At 58.6% G+C, this 16,841-nt stretch overlaps 1 protein-coding gene across 1 annotated transcript in view; it reads right to left on the minus strand.

Annotated features, from left to right (window-relative positions):
- The window catches only part of CACNA1E (calcium voltage-gated channel subunit alpha1 E), a 135,783-nt gene that overhangs the window by 85,431 nt on the left and 33,511 nt on the right, over nt 1-16,841 (minus strand). The window contains exons 3-5 of the mRNA XM_075422516.1: nt 9,504-9,770; nt 1,105-1,210; nt 532-671 (exon numbers count right to left, since the gene is read on the minus strand). Coding sequence (XP_075278631.1) covers nt 532-671; nt 1,105-1,210; nt 9,504-9,770 — 513 coding nt within the window. The remainder of the gene's footprint in view (nt 1-531; nt 672-1,104; nt 1,211-9,503; nt 9,771-16,841) is intronic.

The raw sequence follows: 16,841 nt of genomic DNA on the forward strand, positions 1-16,841 counted from the left end.
GCACCCAACCGAGCTCATGAAGTGCTGGGAGATCCACAGGCACCATTTGTTTGTACGCATCCAACCACCTCCTCTGAACATGGTGCTTCCATCGGCATGTGAAATGCAACAGCCACCATCCAGGCACTCCTTTCCCGGGCCCCCTCGGTGGCTGCAGGCACCCACCTGCCCTCCACAGAGCAAGGGGCAGGGGGGGACACCCCGGGAGGCTTCTGCTCAAGCCAACCGCCACCGTCGGCTAGCACAAGCCCAGATATCCCTGTCCATTTCTATGTCATCAGCGCAGCCTATCACAACACATGCAGGACTCAAATGTGGGCCACGTCCCCGGCAGGTGACACCACCAGTGACACAACCAGCACCTGTAAAGCTCTGTGCACTACCACCCCCAGCATCACTGGGATGAAGAAATACCACTGACAACAGCAAACCAGGGCCTTGCCCCGTGTCCTAGAGCTCATGTCCCCACCAGGTCAAGCCTCCATGCCCAGCTGCCCAATCCCACCCACAGCCCTGCACTGTCTGACTCACCCGCTGAGGACCACGATGAAGTCCATGACATTCCAGCCGTTGCGCAGGTACGAGCCCTTGTGGAATACGAACCCCAGAGCCACGATCTTAATCCCAGCCTCGAAGCAGAAAATCCCGATGAAGTAGGGCTCCGTCTTCTCCTGCCGGAGGTGAACCGGTGACACAGTGAGAGGGGGAGATGGAGCAAACGCAGCACCAGCCATTCCACATTTACCCAACTCATGTCCCATCCTACCTTTCCCAGCCCCATCCACCCCTTTGGGAGCTCTCCCTGCCCTTCCTCAGCCTGCATCAACCTTGGAAACAAAAAGTAGGTGGTACGACCCACTCAAGTTGCCCAGTCCTCCTTCCTTACCCCACTTTTTAAGGGGCTTAAACCTACCTGAACCCTTTCCATGGAAAAGGAGTAGGTGATAGCAGCCCCAGGAAGGCTGGAGGGGCTGGTCCAGGAGGAAATCTCCTGCCCAACCATCCTGAAACCAGCAGAAACTGGCTGGTAGGATGGGGTGGATTCCCTTGGCTGGTCTCCCCGCTCACACGCGGAATGGAGAGGGACGGACGCAGGGTACTTACTAATCTCCGCGACATGGGCGTCTTGTCGTCCTCAGGGAGGTGCTGCTCAAGGGCCAGCACGATGCAGTTGGCAATGATGGTCGCCAGGATCATGTACTCGAAGGGAGTGGAGGGGAGTTAAGGAGCAGAGAAGTAGATGATCCCCAACCTGCCAGCCCGCTCCTGCCAACCCCTCATTTCACCTGCTTGTTAGCCACCACCACTGCTTTCCCCGCAGGACATGCACACCCACACCCCAGCTCTCACCTCCCGCTGCTGCCAGGCAGGAGAGTGAAGCCCACCTTGGTGCTGTTTGGAAACAAGGGGGGTCATGAGAACTGAGAGCCCCCAAGATCTCCCTCACTAGAGACCTGCTGAAGCTCATCACCTCCTTCGCTTTGCTGGGCTGTGAACTCTCTTGGAAGAGAGATGCTGCTTGTGGTATGAGCCCAAAAGACAGACAGAAGTATGAAGATGGACAACTAGGCTCTGACCACGTTGGGCTTCTTCTGGAAAAGGGTTTGGCATGGTCCCTGGCAGTGTCAGAGAGGCTCTCCCCAGCATGGCATGCTGGTGGTTGGGGCTGGCATGTCCCTGCGTGCTGTGGCCCTGCTGCTTGCCTTCTCTCTTCCATCATGAAGCAGCAGGAGATAGGGCTTGGAATAGGGGTGTCATGGGCAATCAGCTGTCCTGGTCCTAAAGCATCCCTGTGAGAAGGACTGCCTGTACAGCATGAGGAAGACAGGGCATCCTGGTAGGTCCTGAGGAACCAACCCAGACCAGCTCACACTGTGCCCCATGTTGGTACAGTCGATATGCCCTGGGAACAGGACCTGGTCAGACCCTTCAGAGCCTCCTAAATCCTACAGCTTGCACACCTTCTTTAGGAGCAACGCTGCACCAGGACAAGTGGCAGCAGATGCTGGCATCAGAGGACCTGAGTGAGTGAGGAAGGGTGGTGGAGGAAAGGGCAGGCTGACCCCCAGGAGAGCACCCCAAACCCAGCTCCCTCCTGTCTTTTGACTCCTGGGGCCTGCCAGGAGCAAGGTGGGGGCACTGAGCTGCCTACTCCTGCCTGGCCCACTGCTAAGCCCCCAAAACAAAGCACTTACAAGTGACAGGACGGCCACATCTTTCCAACTTCCCACCCATCTTTACATCGTCACAATAAAAGCCCTGTTGTCCTCAATAACAAAACGAGGTGAGATTCATCAGCAGGCAGCACACCCATTCTCCACTTCCTCCATGCCAAAAATCCACAGCTATGCTACTGTCACCACTGGTGTCAGCGGCCACCCCAGGAGGGCACTGCCACCTTCCTGAGGCTCATGTCTGTGGAAGTGGGATGTGATCCCATCTGGGATTGGTTTGCCCATAAAGAAACCATCCTTGGTCCAGCCGTTCCAAGCCGGCACACGGAGCAGTGCCCCGGCTGAGCCCTTCCCCACCACACTAGGCTTCTCCAGACCCGTTTGCTTCAGAGTCACATCTCTCACACCAGGAGATGCCAAATGCCTATGCCATCTGCCCTGGGAAAAGGGATGATTTTCTCTTTCACAACATCGGCTTTTGGCCCACAAAGCCGCTGACTACAGCGAAACACTTCAAACCGGTGGCCCCAAGCCCATGGGCAAGAGAAGACATCTCAGTGCTCACCACAAGCATGGGAAACTGGAAACCATGAATTAACCCTGGTGGCAGTGACCCCATGCACGCTGCAGCTTGCGGGCAAGGTGGGAGCAGGGCTGGGCGTCGGAGCAGGTCCCCGGAGCACTGGCCAGGAGGGCCAGCCAAGAAGAGCCCTGCGGGACCTGGGATGTATTCAGCCCGGGAGGGAAAAGAGCCAGGAAAGATTCAGCCAAAGCATTTAAAAGGCCACTCAGTGAAATTAATGGTTGCTAAGTTAAAAGCAAACCAAAAGAGAGACTGCTGCAGAGCTCACCGCCGCGGGCTCGGACCTTGGTGCCAGCCGGGCATGAATCACGAGCAGCTCCCTGCCCTCAGGGGGGAGGCCAGACCCCAAAACTTTTCCTCCGAGGCTTAACTCAAGTGAGGATTTCATTGCACGGCTCCTGCAAAAGCCACGTACTTTCCCAGCTTCCCACCCCTGGCCGCACGCTTCAGCTGATATGCCGACCACAGTGCTTGGCCCCAAGCCACCGGCCTCTTTGGGGTCTTTTTGTTTCATTTTCCTGAAAGTCTGCGAGCAATTAGCACAGGCTTAAAAGAAAACAGTGTGTTAGCGGGGCGGTGCAGCCATCTCCCCAGGCACCAGGCACATTTGCCTAGATGAGAAGTGTGGGAACGGCATGGCGAGTCCGTCTGTCCGCCCAGGCACGGCTAACCCAGCCGAGCATCCCGCTCTTCTCCCCACTGCGCCGGGCGTCTGCGGCCACTGGTCCCACGGGGCAAAACACGCGGAGGGGAAAAACCCAACTTCTCCAAAGCCAGCAGCGTGGGAGCCCTGCCCAGCAGTGGCTTGGGGGCTCAGGACCACCTCTCATGGCTCAGCTCGCCCCTATATTGCCTTGCTGGCTCCAACATCTGGCTCAACAGCACAAGGGCAGTGCACATCTGTCAGCCCCAGCACGGGACCGCATCCCCGCTCCACCTCTGGTGAGCGCATGGCACATGGGTCAGCAGACACCAAGTTTAAGGGCAACAGGTCAATCGCTGCCCTAAGCAGTGACCTAAGCATAAGGTCGCTGGCAAAAGTGACTGCAAACTCCACTGCCCCAGTTTTCTGAGGACCCGAGCCTGGGTTATCGCATCTGGAGCTGGGTGTGAGCTGCAAGGCATCAGCCACACAGAAACAAGCCCCCGTAGCTCCAGCTGTGCCAGGTTTTGAGCGGTCAAGGGTAAGAAAACCCTCCCTAGGGGAAATTTGATCCACACACTTCACCTCTGCCAAGCAAGCATCCTCCCAGCTCAGCGCTGGAGCCCACTGGACAATGCTCTATTGCTCCTTTGTTTTCCCTCTCATTAGATGTCTAATTACATGACCTTCTGGCCACCCAAAATGCACAGTAGCACTTGCCTCCCTCCAAGCCCAGTAATGAAAGTCCGTCTCCCTCCAGCTTCTCCTCCTCCTTCGTCTGGCTTCTCCTGGAGGATCATTAGGGAGCCGATAAAAATAGGTTTTCTTATTGATTTATCTCCTTTACCCAACGCTCTCTCCCCTGCACCGTTGACTTGTTTCCTTAGCAACTCAGCCAATCCCAGTGCACACCACACCTGCAGCTCCACTCTTCCTTCCCAGTGCATTTGAGGTGGGGAAGGTGCTCCCAGGCCATATGGACCCCCTCTAGACCCATATCCCAGCCCACTGGGAGCAGGCACTGTGAGCAAACCCCATGCCTGGAGCTGGAGCTCCTTGGTGGGTCTAGTAGGAGGTGGTGGGGAGAACCAGGGAGATGTCCAGCCACTGGTAGATCCTTGCTTCCAGCTGTGACTCCCCTCTTCACCTCCCTCCTCGACCGGGACCCCAAACCAGTCCACCCAGAACACCTATATTGCTAACACAGGGAGCGTGCCCAGATCCAGGCCCTAAAGACAGATTTGTGGTGCTGATGGCACACTGATACAACCTCCTCAAGAGGCTGAGTGCAAGGTAAATCCCTCCCCAGATGCGGGCAAGGGCTGGGAGCTAAGGAAAACCCGCCACCATCTCTCCACTTTGGTAACCATGCCTTCTCCCCACTCCTGGGCAGGCAGGTGGAGCAGAAGAGCCAGAGGAGAAAGGCCACGTGGGCATCTCCAAAAGGGCTCTTGAGGAAGCCTACCTCAGAAGGTCAGCAAGAAGGGCAAGAACAATTTAACCCCTCACCCTGCCTCCATCACCCACCTCAGCTCCAACACCTCCTAGAAAATTAAGTCTCCATTTCCCACCGCTCCCCAGGCTTCCCCCAGGACCTGCTGCACTGAGGGCCTTTCCCTGCTCCCCAGGTGTCAATGAGAGAGTGCTTCGGTTCCTACATCCATGGACTTCATCTTGCTGGTCCCAACCCCACCACTGCTGCCTGTCCCACACAGACACAGCGTGATGGGAACAGAGATCGACCTCTCCTCAACATCATCATCCCTAGGACAGCCTGAACCCTGCTCTCAGCTCCAAACCCCAGCAGGAAAGCAAGCACCTCCTCTCCGAGGCTGTTTTCCATGAGAAACCCAAAATGTCCAACAGAGCAAAGACTATGAATAGTCCTAATTCAACTCTGGGGTTTCCCAGCCCTAGAGCACCTCCCTGGCTTGTTCCCGAGGACACGGGGGATCCTCCCCAGGAGATAAGGCTATCCAGCTGTAGAGCCATGGCCCTTCGTGGCTGTCCCCATCCCTGCGCCCTGCCACCCAGCGCTCCCAGCCCGTCTGGGCTTTGCTGGGGTTGACAGCAAGCAATGTCCAGAGGGACAAGGTGCCGACAGACCCCAAATCCTCCCACCACGCTTTGAGCATGAGCCAACTCCTGCATGCCCATTACGCACAGCAAAACAGGCTCAGGAGAGCGAGCGTGGGCTCGGGGTTGCGCTTGCGTCTCCGCACAGCTGGCAGGGAGCACCCAGACAAGGTGCTCGGCCTGCCTAAATCTCACTGCTTACGACTCCAAAACGTGGTGGTCTGATCTCTGTCAGGGGCTCAACCGCAGGCAGTGCCAGCCAGGAGCTGGTCAGGGCAGAGCTGCCCGCACCGCTGCCGCTCCGGTAGGGATGCGGGCGGCTGCCTGCCACGTGCAATCAGCTCCACGGAGAAGCGTCTCCTTCTCCCCCACCTCACCCTGCGCTCAAAAACTGGAAATCAAATCTCTCTCCTCTTCTTTAATTTTTTTTTTAAACAAAAAAGAACCACATCATGTGATTTTCCTGCCTTAACATCAGTTTTTTAACTTTGGTTGCCACAGCAACAGGATGCAACTTGGCGTCACCATGGCAACAGCTGCCTCTGTTTAAATTCACCATCTGACAGGCAGCCTCGCTCGCTCCGGCTGTCAAAAAGATGGACCTGCCATTACACCTACTCGCCCCTCCCTAAAAAAAAAAAAAAAAAAAAAAAAAAAACCACCACATTTTAAAAATCTGATGAATGAAGGGCACAGAAAACAGCCTTTGAGTTAAAAAAAAAAAAAAAGAAGAGAGGTTTCTTGGGTAGCACAAGGAGGGAGCTGCCCAAGGACAGCACGACGTGGTGCAGCTCTTCCCACAGGGAGGCAAGACCTGCCGAAACCTTGGCTGGGCAAAAGCGAAGGTGCAGAAGATGCTTGCTCAGGTGTGGCAGAACACTGCCAGGGTCCCCGAGGAGCAGTGCCCACGCAGCATCGGAGATGCCCGGGTCAAAGTGGGAGTCATCACGAGGATCAAGATGGTTCAAGCACACGCGTGTGCGGCCCACAGAGCAAAATCCCCATGCGTGTTGGGCTGGGGATGCTTTGCAGACAACCCCCGTCTTCTCTTGGCCAACCCAATGCCACATTTAGTCCTCAAAGGGGCCGAGACAGGACAAAGCCCTCACTGCGGGGAACAGCAAGGTCCCCAGAGGACTGATGGCCATCCCTCTCCCCTGTCAAACTAAGGGGACAGGTACAGTGCCCAGCGGGTGCTGGAGGCTGTCTTTGGGGACACAGCCAGAGCCACACAATGTCATCTGGCCTTCCTGGGGCGGGAGAGGAATCTTATCCAGGTCAAATGTGATTAAGCGGATGAAGAACAGAGCAGATACAGATGAGCTGCAGCCCATCTCATGTGCTAACTGAATTGCGGCTTGCCAGGCAGCCAAACAAATGAAATCAGGGCTGAAGGCCTGGCCATCAGCAGGAGGAGAGCAGGCAGGACGAGGCTGCGTTTCCAAATGAGAAGAGTAGATGTTCCTACAGCCACAACAGCAGCTGCGTCGCCTTTTGGACAGGACTGGTAAAAAGAGCTGCTCCAGCGGAGATAACACACTGGGCTTTCCAGCGAGGAACTCTGCAAGGACTTGTCTCCCCACGGAGCTGCAGCCCAGTCCCGGTTGCTCATAGTCCTCCTCCTTCCCCTCCATGCATCATCCCTATTTACACTGGGAAGCCAAACTGCAGAGGCTGCTGGTTATAATTATACAGTTACCCAGCAGATATACAGGCCTGAATCACCGGTTATTTTTAGCCCTATTACCTAGTCAACTGGAGCTGGATGAAGAAGAGCCTCCACTCCTCCTCACGCTCCACCCCAGCCCCCTTGGCTGTCCTCGGTGCCATGCCCGCTCCAACCGGCAGCACTGGGACTGGCCACCTCCCTCCCGAGACCAGCAGCTCTTCTTGCCCATGGCCGAGTTCCAACGCTCGCCTCCCCAAACCGCCCTTGCCCGCACGCAGAAGCGATGCCGTGGGCTCCATGCCAGGCAGCGGAGATGCTCACACGTTTTTCTCAGCCCTACCAAAAGGCACCGGCTGCTTGTGCCAGGCTACAACTACAAGGATAGAAACATCTCGCCTGGCCAACCTCACCAAACTCATCACCAAAAAGCCTTGTCCATCCCCCCCAAGCCCTCGAGAGCTCAAGTGGTACGGAGGAGCTCCGGGCTGGATGGGTTTCTTAGAAAGAGATGGCAGCCAGGCGGGGGACGGCCAGGGATGCTCAGCTCCCACGCCTGAAGCACACCCGTGCCCAATGCTCACATGGGGATACGTCACTTACTTCTGGGAAAAAAAACATCAAATGAGCCCATCTCCCTCATGCATTGCAAATTTCAGGAAAGAATAACACCGAGGGGTTTTAACCGTGCGGTGGTGAAGCTCTAGTCTCTAGGAGACAGCGGCTGCCTGGAGATGAGACATCACACCGGCATGGGACCCTGGCCCACATGGGGAGCGCCGGGCCAATGGCGGCACCCCAGCTCCTTCTTGGTTTATATGAAAGCCAAAAGGGTGAGGGGCCTCCCACACCACGCTGAAAAAGCACATGAATAATTTGGCATATTCTGGAAAAGCAGGCAGGTCGGCCTGGCCACTGCCCTGCCACGTCCCCATCCTCACCACCACAGCTGCCGACCCAGCGGGCGCTGCTGGCAGAGGCAGATTTAGGGATGCCACGGGGCAATTCAGCCCCCCTGAGCTGCCCCTTCACCCCCAGGTCACCTCTCCAACCCCGGGGGGCTTCGCCGCTCCCCGGCCAGGACCAGCTCCTGCCTGGCACCGGCTCAACCCGACGTGTCGGAGCTGCGGAGGGACCGCTTCCCCAAGGATGCTCGGCGGGGCGGGCGCCTTGTCCTGCATCCCTGCGCCTTGCCAGAGGGTTTGGCCGAGGTACCTGTTGCACCAGGCCAAGGCACCGCTGCTTGGCACCAGGGCGAGCTCTCCCACGCCCGCCGGAGGAGCCGGCAAGTTAACCAACAAGTTGCAGGGAGGGAAAGCAGCAGCAGCGGGAGCTGCACGTAATCACCACTGCAGAAAACGGCACGGGGATGGGTCCTAAAAACCAAACCGTAGCCACGCGGAAGTTTTCATGCTCGAGTCCTTCAGTGGGGGACAAAGCCCAGGGTGGGGTCTTGGGGGGATGGCAGGGTGCTGAGCCCAGGGGGATGGGGGGCTGCGTGCTGCGGTGCTGGGTACCGGCCAGGGCCCCAGAGCACCCACAGGGAGGGTGGGAGGGGAGGGAAGCGCGCGGGGGTGCACGAAAGGGCAGCGGAGCAGGGGAAGGAGCAGGGGGATCTGCACCCTCCACCCAGCCCTATGAGGGGAGTCGCTGGGACAAACCACGGTCTCCTGTGCCAGCCCCCGAGGGACCGTGGGGCACAGCCAGAGGTTTCCAGCATCTTCACCTCTGCCGCAGGGTGGGGGCAGCCGGTTCCCCAAGCCGTTGTGGGGGGCTGGGGGCTGCAGGGTGAGGGTGGTTGTGCCCCTACCAGGTCTGAGCAGCAGCAAAGGGGTGACACGCAGGCAAGGCACAGGAGGACAGGAGGGGACAAAGCCGCCACCCAGCAGGGTCCAGAGATTCGCAGGCTCCCGGGGGTCCGTCCCCAACGGGATGGGTGGCTCCAGTTGGGTGGGGTAGCAAAACTCCAACAAGACACCGAGGCACAGAGGAAAGGCCACGACCCCCCCCCCACCCCCATGCAGACAGAGCATCCTAAAGCACGCAGGGTTAAATCGGGATCAGAGCCCCCCCCCTCCTTGCCAGCATGGGGGGGGGCTTCCAAATCCAAGCCTGAGGAGGGGTCGGGTGGGGGTCTCAGCTCCCCCACCAGGCACCGAGCAGAGTGTGGCGGGGGGGGGGGGGGGGGGAGCAGCAACAGGGTGAGGAGAGCATCCCGGGGGACGGGGCACCCCTCTCCACACGCCGAAGGAGAGCGGAAGGCTTACCTGGCGGCTAGTGCCACATACACATGTCCTGAGCGGCCACCGAGGCAAATCCGGGGAGCAAAGGGGGGGCTCACAGGGGTCGCAGAAAGGATATGGCCAGTCGATGAGCTTCTTGGCGTATTTCCTGACTATGTTCTCTTCCCCAAAGAGGAAGAGCGATCTGTTGACGGTGAAGCAGTTCTGCCGGACGGGGATGGGGTTGTACAGAGCCATAGTCCGGGCTCTCTGCGCTTTGGTTTGCTTGAAGGCTCCCGGGGTCCCTCCCGCAGGGGCAGGAGGTCCTTGCTGGCTCCGGTTCTGGTCGGAAGCGCCGTCTCCAGAGCCCAGCCTGCCGGCCACCGCCTCCCCAAAGCGAGCCATCCTAGAAGAAAACACACAGGTGAGCCAAAGCAGCACCACCGAGGCAGCGAGGGAAGGGGGGGAGAAGAGGGAGGGGGGATTGCGGGGCGCAGTCCCACAGCCCCCTCCTCCTCTCCGGGTGATGCTCAGCTCCCGTCTCTCCTCCGTCCCTCTGGGAAAGTGGGGAACCCGCGTGGATAAGAAAAGGCAGCAACGCGTGGCACCGGCTCAGCATCTCCAGCGCGGCATGGTGGGCAGCCAGCTGCCTCCGGTCCCCCCGCCACGGCCGCACGGGCGGCGGGGAGGGCAGGAAGCCTTCTTGCGTGCTCGGCAGAGGCCGCAGCGGCTCGGTCCCTAAGCACCTTCCGCCACGAAGCAAGGGGTTAAACCCAGCCACATCCTTCCTACCGCTCTCCCCACAAGCCCAAAAACCAGCCCCTTTTCACCCCCCTCCCCAGCAAGGCGAGCCCCGGGGGCTGCCTGCCGGCAGACACCAGGCAGGGCAAGGGCTGGGATCCAAGTCCTTCCATCCGCCCCGTCGCAAAGCAAGACGCAATTTGGTACAGCACCCAGCGCAGCGGAGGGGAGGCCGGGGGAACAGGTTGCAGCGTGGTCCAGCCTAGTTAGAGCCAAGTGTCCAACTCCCTCCTCCTGACTCCATCTTCAGCAGCCCGCCGGAGCCCGGCCACCCATCCGTTGGCTCCCCGGGGCAGAGATAGCAGGCAGGCACCTGCGGCAACAGGGATGCTCAGCCCTTCGCTTGCCGGGGTAGGAGCGTGGTAAAGGCGACGGCGGCTTTCCCCGCAGGAGCCGGGCCACAAAATTAAAGGCTGCCGAGCCTCTGCAGCTCGGGAACAGCTCGCTTTAATGAAGTCAGTGGCAACACACGCGCGCACAAGCGCGCTCACACGCACGCACGCCCAGCTCGCTCCCTCGCTCCATCCAGTGCATTCTTTTGGCAAGCATGTGAGATGCTGCAAAGGAAAGTCAGAGGCGAGGGGAGGGTCTGAAGGGAACAAAGGCAATGGGGAGCCACTACCCTGTAAGAAGCCCCCCCCCCCCCCCCCCCCCCCGCCTGGCTGCAGAGGGCTTTCCAGCACACGGGTGTTCATAGGTGAGTGGCTAAACTGGGGGGGCGAGGGGAGGGGGGGCAAATGGGGGGCTCTGCCACCTCCCTGCCTGCAGGGGAGGAGAGAGGCTCACCTCACCCCAGCTCACACCGAGCATCTCTCCAGCCACATGCACCGTCCCCCTATCCCTGGGAAACATCGGGGCTCCCCGTTCCCTGCCGGAGCTGCACCGATGCCAACGGCTGCCCGGGAAGAGCCCTCCTGCTCCCTCGCATACAGATCAGCCTCCTCAGCATCCCCCCCACCTCTGTATTTTCTTTTTTGGTGCTTGACGTTGGCCAGAAGCAGCAGCCCATCGGGGAGGTGGAAACAACCTGGTCTGGATGTGTCCCTGCAGCGGCTGCCGCGGGGTGGGGGGGCTAGCCCCAGGGCCAGTCTGGCACTGACCCCGCTGCCCACAGCCATCCCATGGGCAGAGGACTGGGGGCTTGGCTGGTGCTGCGCCCTTGCCTCCCTGGCCACGCCGGTGCCAAGGTCACCCAGGGATGCTCAGGGTCCCCTGGGCTGGACTACGCCCTGGCACGGGGGCTGCCTGCCCACCCACCTTTGAGGGAACCCACCCTGCCCTCCTGGCACGCACAGGGGACTCACAGATCCCCAGGGATGCCCCCAATGTCCTCCCTACCCACTGGGCAGGGCAGTGGCCTCACACCACCCCGCACACCCTGAGAGCTCTTCACACACAGGATCCCCCACCCTTCCCTTTCAACCCCACATCCAAAGGGCTCCCCAGGGCATTTGGCACTCGCTACCTGCCCTTCCCGCAGGAGGAGCACCCACAGCTCCAGCTGGCATCACAAGACACCCCACATCCCCACTACGCTCTTCCCTGGTCCACCCCCCCACCAGCAGCACTCTCCACAAAGAGCCACTGCTGCCCTATCCCCCATGTCTGCTGTGCAGCAGCCAGGAACACCTGAAGCAGCCCCCCAAACAAATAAAAAAAGACCCAAACAAACCCTCAATCACATAAATCCTCAACACACTTGGGCAAGGGCTGCTGCCCGGTGCAGGCTGGCACCACACCTCCACAGGCTTCCGCGCCCTCCAAGCACTACCATGACCAAGCGGCCGCAGGACTTACGCTTTGGCTCAGGCTCTCACAGGTGTATTGCCAAGAGCCACCAAGCCGGCCAGGCAAGGAAGAAGAAGGATCAGGCGCTCCACAGTGAGGTAACACCGGAATATCTGCAAAAAGGCCATGGGATCGTTTCCCCCAACCTCAGCCAGACACCGAGAGCCCACCAGCTCACCGCGATGCCCGTAGGCTGCATCCCTACTTGACTTTGCTCCTCCAATTAGCCTTATAACAGATGTGGGCGTAATTGGGGCTTTCAGCAAGCCCCCCAGCTCTGCCACCACCACACCGCTGCGCAGAGCAGAGCAGGAGTGGGCAGATGCATCCCAAAATTCTTCTCAGGCCACCAGCCAGCCCAAGCACAAGCCAGAATGACCCTAGGCGTTTCACTAATGATGGGCAACAAGGAGGCCACGCTGGTTACTGACTAATTACAGTCCCGTTGACTCAGTCCAGACAAGATGCTGCCCTAAAACAAGCCAAATATAATTTGTGGCTCAACCCCTTTGCCTCCTCCTCCCAACCACCACTGCGGCATCAGGAGCGATACCACCCTCCCACCTTTCAACCCTTTAAGCCGCTGTTAATTAAGCCCAAGTCTGGGCTGGTCACCAGGAGCAGATCCTCAGCCCCACAGAGCTCCTGGCCGGGCTCCCCCCGACCCCTCCAGCCCTCTCTCATCCCTCGGTGCCTGCAGGAAAGCCTCCACCCAGCCTCGATACCCAGGCTCTGGCTGGTACCCAGAGGCCGAGGAGGATGGCGAAGGCTGGACCCAGCGCTCCCCCTGCATCCCCTGCCCGGCTCACAGGCACGACGTCTGCCTCAACGCCGGGTGCAAGGGGCCGAGGAGGAGGAAGGCAGCGTTCCTCCTGCCCCCCTGGAAGCAGGGATGCAAGCCTTACCTGGACACCTCGGCGAGGGCAGCGGGCTGCCCCCTGCGCCCGGGGGGATTCGCTTTCAGCTCTACTCTATATTCGCTGCTGCAGAGCAGAGCACAGGATGACCCCGCTGGGAGCCTCTCTCCTGCTCAGATGGTGCTAAAGGATGGGATATTTATGAGAAAGCAGCTCCTTAAGAGAAGATTGAAAGCAAAAAAAAAAAAAAAAAAAATAGTCCCCAACTATGCCAAGAGATGTAGGCTCGGTTTCTCAGGATGTTTATCGCCTGCTCGTCTTGACCCTCACCCCAGCACACTGGGATCGGTGAGTCAGGGGGAAGTGTGGCTGGTGCCCGCATGATTCAACACAGCACAGAGATCCAGAGCCAGCTATGTGGGGCTGCAGTTTCTTGGGCTTTGGTGGTTGGTTTTGATTTTTGTTTTGTAAATGAAGGAAATCCAAGAAGACAGGGCAACAGCAGGTGCCGGGACAGGAAGGCACTTGGGATGCACAGGGTTTTACGGAGACGAGCTAACGCCCTCCCCCCTCATGCTGATACTGCCATCCTAGCCTCCTCCTTGCTTTTTTCTGCCCCTCTCCCAGCCATGCCACCACCCCTGCTCGGCGGGGCATCACCGCAGACCCCGAGCTACCCCTTCCCAGGGGAGGGGAGGGCCGAGCCCCCCCATCCCTATCCCCGCCGCTCCGCCATTGCCATCTAGCGGCCGCTGCCCCCGCCTCCCCCCCCCCCCCCCCCCCCACGGGGGTCGCCTCGGCTTCTGAGCAAAGACCCGAGACCCCCCCCGGTTTGCCTGCCCTTCCCGGGGGGTGCTTGAAGCAGATGCACCAAGCGCCCCCCCCCTCCCCGGGCAGCTACCGCATCCCCTCGCAGAGCTCGCCCGCCGCCGCAGCATCCTCCGCCTCACCCCAGGCAACCCAGCATCTCCCACCTCATCCACGCACGGCTGGGCACGGGATGTGTGGTCAAAAAGCAGCCCCTGCCCAGCTCCTCAGAAAGCCAGAGGCTGCTCCTCGTCTCAGGGACAGCAGCAGGCAGCGGACAGATCCCCAACGCAGCCCGGGGTCTGGGGAGGGCAGACAGGCTCTGCTTTGGCGACCGATGTTCCCAGGAGCTCTGCTGGGCTTGCACTCATCTTAGAAAGTGGCTTTTGGCATCCTGATTCGATTTTATATTTTTAATTAAGGCTTTAGCTACTTTGAGACAGTTAAAAAAAAAATAGGATCAAATGAGAATCATCTGCGGTGCTCTGGCCAAATCTCAAATTGGGACTGGGTAGCTGTGACTCAGAAGCATGCTTATAACCGTGCAGGAATGGAAGCTTTTTTTCCAGGAACAAATTCATTACCTGCTGGATTAGGAAGAGATGTTTTCCCCATTTGCAAAGGTGAAGCCCAGCCAAGCCAAGCACCTCTGTAGCAGGGAGGCAGAGGTCCCACGCTTGTGCAGCTCACCCACGGACACCTAGGACGCCCATGGAGACGGTCCAAGCAGCTCCAGGACGGCATCTCCCAAGGAGGGTACGACACTCACGGACACTAGGACACCCATGGAGAAGGTCCAAGCAGCTCTAGGATGGTGTGTCCCAAAGAGGGTACAACACCCTTGGACACCTAGGACACCCATGGAGAAGGTCCAAGCAGCTCCAGGACGGCATCTCCCAAGGAGGGTACCACACTAGTCTCTGCCTGATGTTCATCTGTGCAGATGTTAGCAGCTGTGGCACTGGCCACAACAGCCCTGTTGGCATCTCTCCTGCCAACAGAGCCATGGGCTGGGCACAACGGCCTCAGCTACGCTGCAGAGACTCTGCACTGCCTTACAGCAAGGCAACTCTCACCCTCATCAGGGCAAGTGTTTCCCCTCTGCCATCTGCTCACGCTTTTTGATAACGACATTGCCTGAATCACGGTGGTCCCCACAAGCTTCCTGCCTCGCTGAGACATGCCTTCCCCAGCACTAACAACAGAGATGAGCAGCATCATCTTGCAGAACTGCCTGGATACGTTCCCAACGCAGACCCAAAGGGCTGACTTCTCAGGGTCAGCGCCGTAATTTATTCACCGAGAAATGAGGTGGCTGGAAGACTAGTGAAAGCCAGCAAATTTGACACCGAGCTACATCTGCCCATCCAGATTTAAGCAACTGCCACTACTCCACCAAATTCCTCCCGGCCATTTGGCTGAAGCAGTCACACCAGGTGTCACACAGCAGTGGTGGCAGAAAAGCTTTAAACTGCTTTAAGGTAGAAATGTAGTGTAATCAGTTGCACACTGCCATAAAACACGTCTGTGTTCACAAACACTGCTGGGTTTAATTACCAAGACCCACGAGTCCAACATCCAGTCTTGGCATCTTCAAAATCAGTGAGATACCACTCTCTTTCCTGGGATGGAGGAATAACCCTCTGTAAATGGGGATTTTGGTTGCCACGTCCCACCCCCAACAAGCCCTCAGAAGCAGGTGATGGAGGGGCAGCAGGAGCAGAGCCACACCAGCTCTCACACAGCCTTCCCCCTGCCACAGCCCCTTCCCGAGAGGCGAGACACAGCACACCTTGCATTCCCAGCCCAGAGGTCCTTTTCCTAACCTCTCTGCAAGCATTGGCCTAAGAGAATCCAGCTCAGAGCACCTTTGGCTCCATTTTTTAAAACTCCTGCCAGTTCCCAGCTGCCAAGCAAAACGCAACACAAACCTGCAGCCAACTGCTGCACAAATGGGAGTGTAGATCCCAGCAGGTCCCGCTCGAGGTTCCCAAACCCACAAGGCCCCACCGCATCCCAGCAGCGCCCACCAGTCCCCAGCTTCTCCAGGGGCAAGATGGCAGAACCTGGAGGAAAACCCATGAGCCTTCATCCCTTTTCCTCCTCCCCTCACTGCATGCACACGGATGCTTCTCAGTGGCTGACCCATTGTGACATCCATCCATGCCAGCAGAAGAGACATGCTATAGGTGTCTCCACAAGTCAGGCAGGTTAGCAGAAGAGGGATTGGGTGCTGTGCATAATCTGCTTCTTGTGTTCTTCAATGGAGGCCAGGCATGCTGAGATGCCGGTGCCACAGCCCAGCACCACATCCTGCTTGGGTGATCGCAAGCCCCAGGGCTTGCCACCGCCCACAGTGCCCTGGCATCACGAGCACTCCGAGCTAAACTCCTCACGTACTGCTGAAAGCCGCCGAAAGCGCCCAAATGCACCACAGAGCCTTGAAGTAGGATGTTCCCCCACACTGTGTCACTGTGGGATTGGAGCAGCTCATACATCAGATAAAGCAGAAGGATGCTGCGTCTTGAATCAAAGCGGGATTCAGAAACCAAATGAATGCAGGCTGAAAGAGTTGGGAGAGGTCTGAAGGACAGACAAGAAACCTCTGGTCCTGTGCGTTTAAGGGGACACAGCATCCAGCCCTGCAAAACCCCTGGGAGTTGGGTTTGGTGCTTGGTCTCCCTCTGCCGCCACGAAGGGGGACCTTAGAAATGCTTATAAATATCTGCAGGGTGGGTGTCAGGAGGATGGGGCCAGACTCTTTCCAGTGGTGCCCAGCAACAGGACAATGGGCAACGGGCACAAACTGAAGCAGAGGAAGCTGCAGCTGAACATGAGGAAGAACTTCTTCCCTCTGAGGGTGACGGAGCCCTGGCACAGGCTGCCCAGGGAGGTTGTGGAGTCTCCTTCTCTGGAGATATTCAAGACCTGCCTGGACGCGGTCCTGTGCAGCCTGCTCTGGGTGCCCCTGCTTCGGCAGGGGGTTGGGCTGGGTGACCCACAGAGGTCCCTTCCAACCCCGACCATTCTGTGACTCTGTGAAGCTCGGTGTCTGCACTCACCCACCTCCCATGGGCTGTGCAGGTCTTTGTGCTCTCCAAAAAGCCCAAACCAAAGCCAATGGCCACCTCTGCAGCCGTGTACACCGCTGAACAAGCACAAGGGGTCTGCTGACAGCTCAGGCAGAGGCAGGAGAGACCCCATCCCCCCGCCCCGACCATCGC

This window comes from Opisthocomus hoazin, chromosome 6 (genome assembly GCF_030867145.1).
Source record: "Opisthocomus hoazin isolate bOpiHoa1 chromosome 6, bOpiHoa1.hap1, whole genome shotgun sequence".
In the NCBI taxonomy this organism is placed as follows: domain Eukaryota; kingdom Metazoa; phylum Chordata; class Aves; order Opisthocomiformes; family Opisthocomidae; genus Opisthocomus; species Opisthocomus hoazin.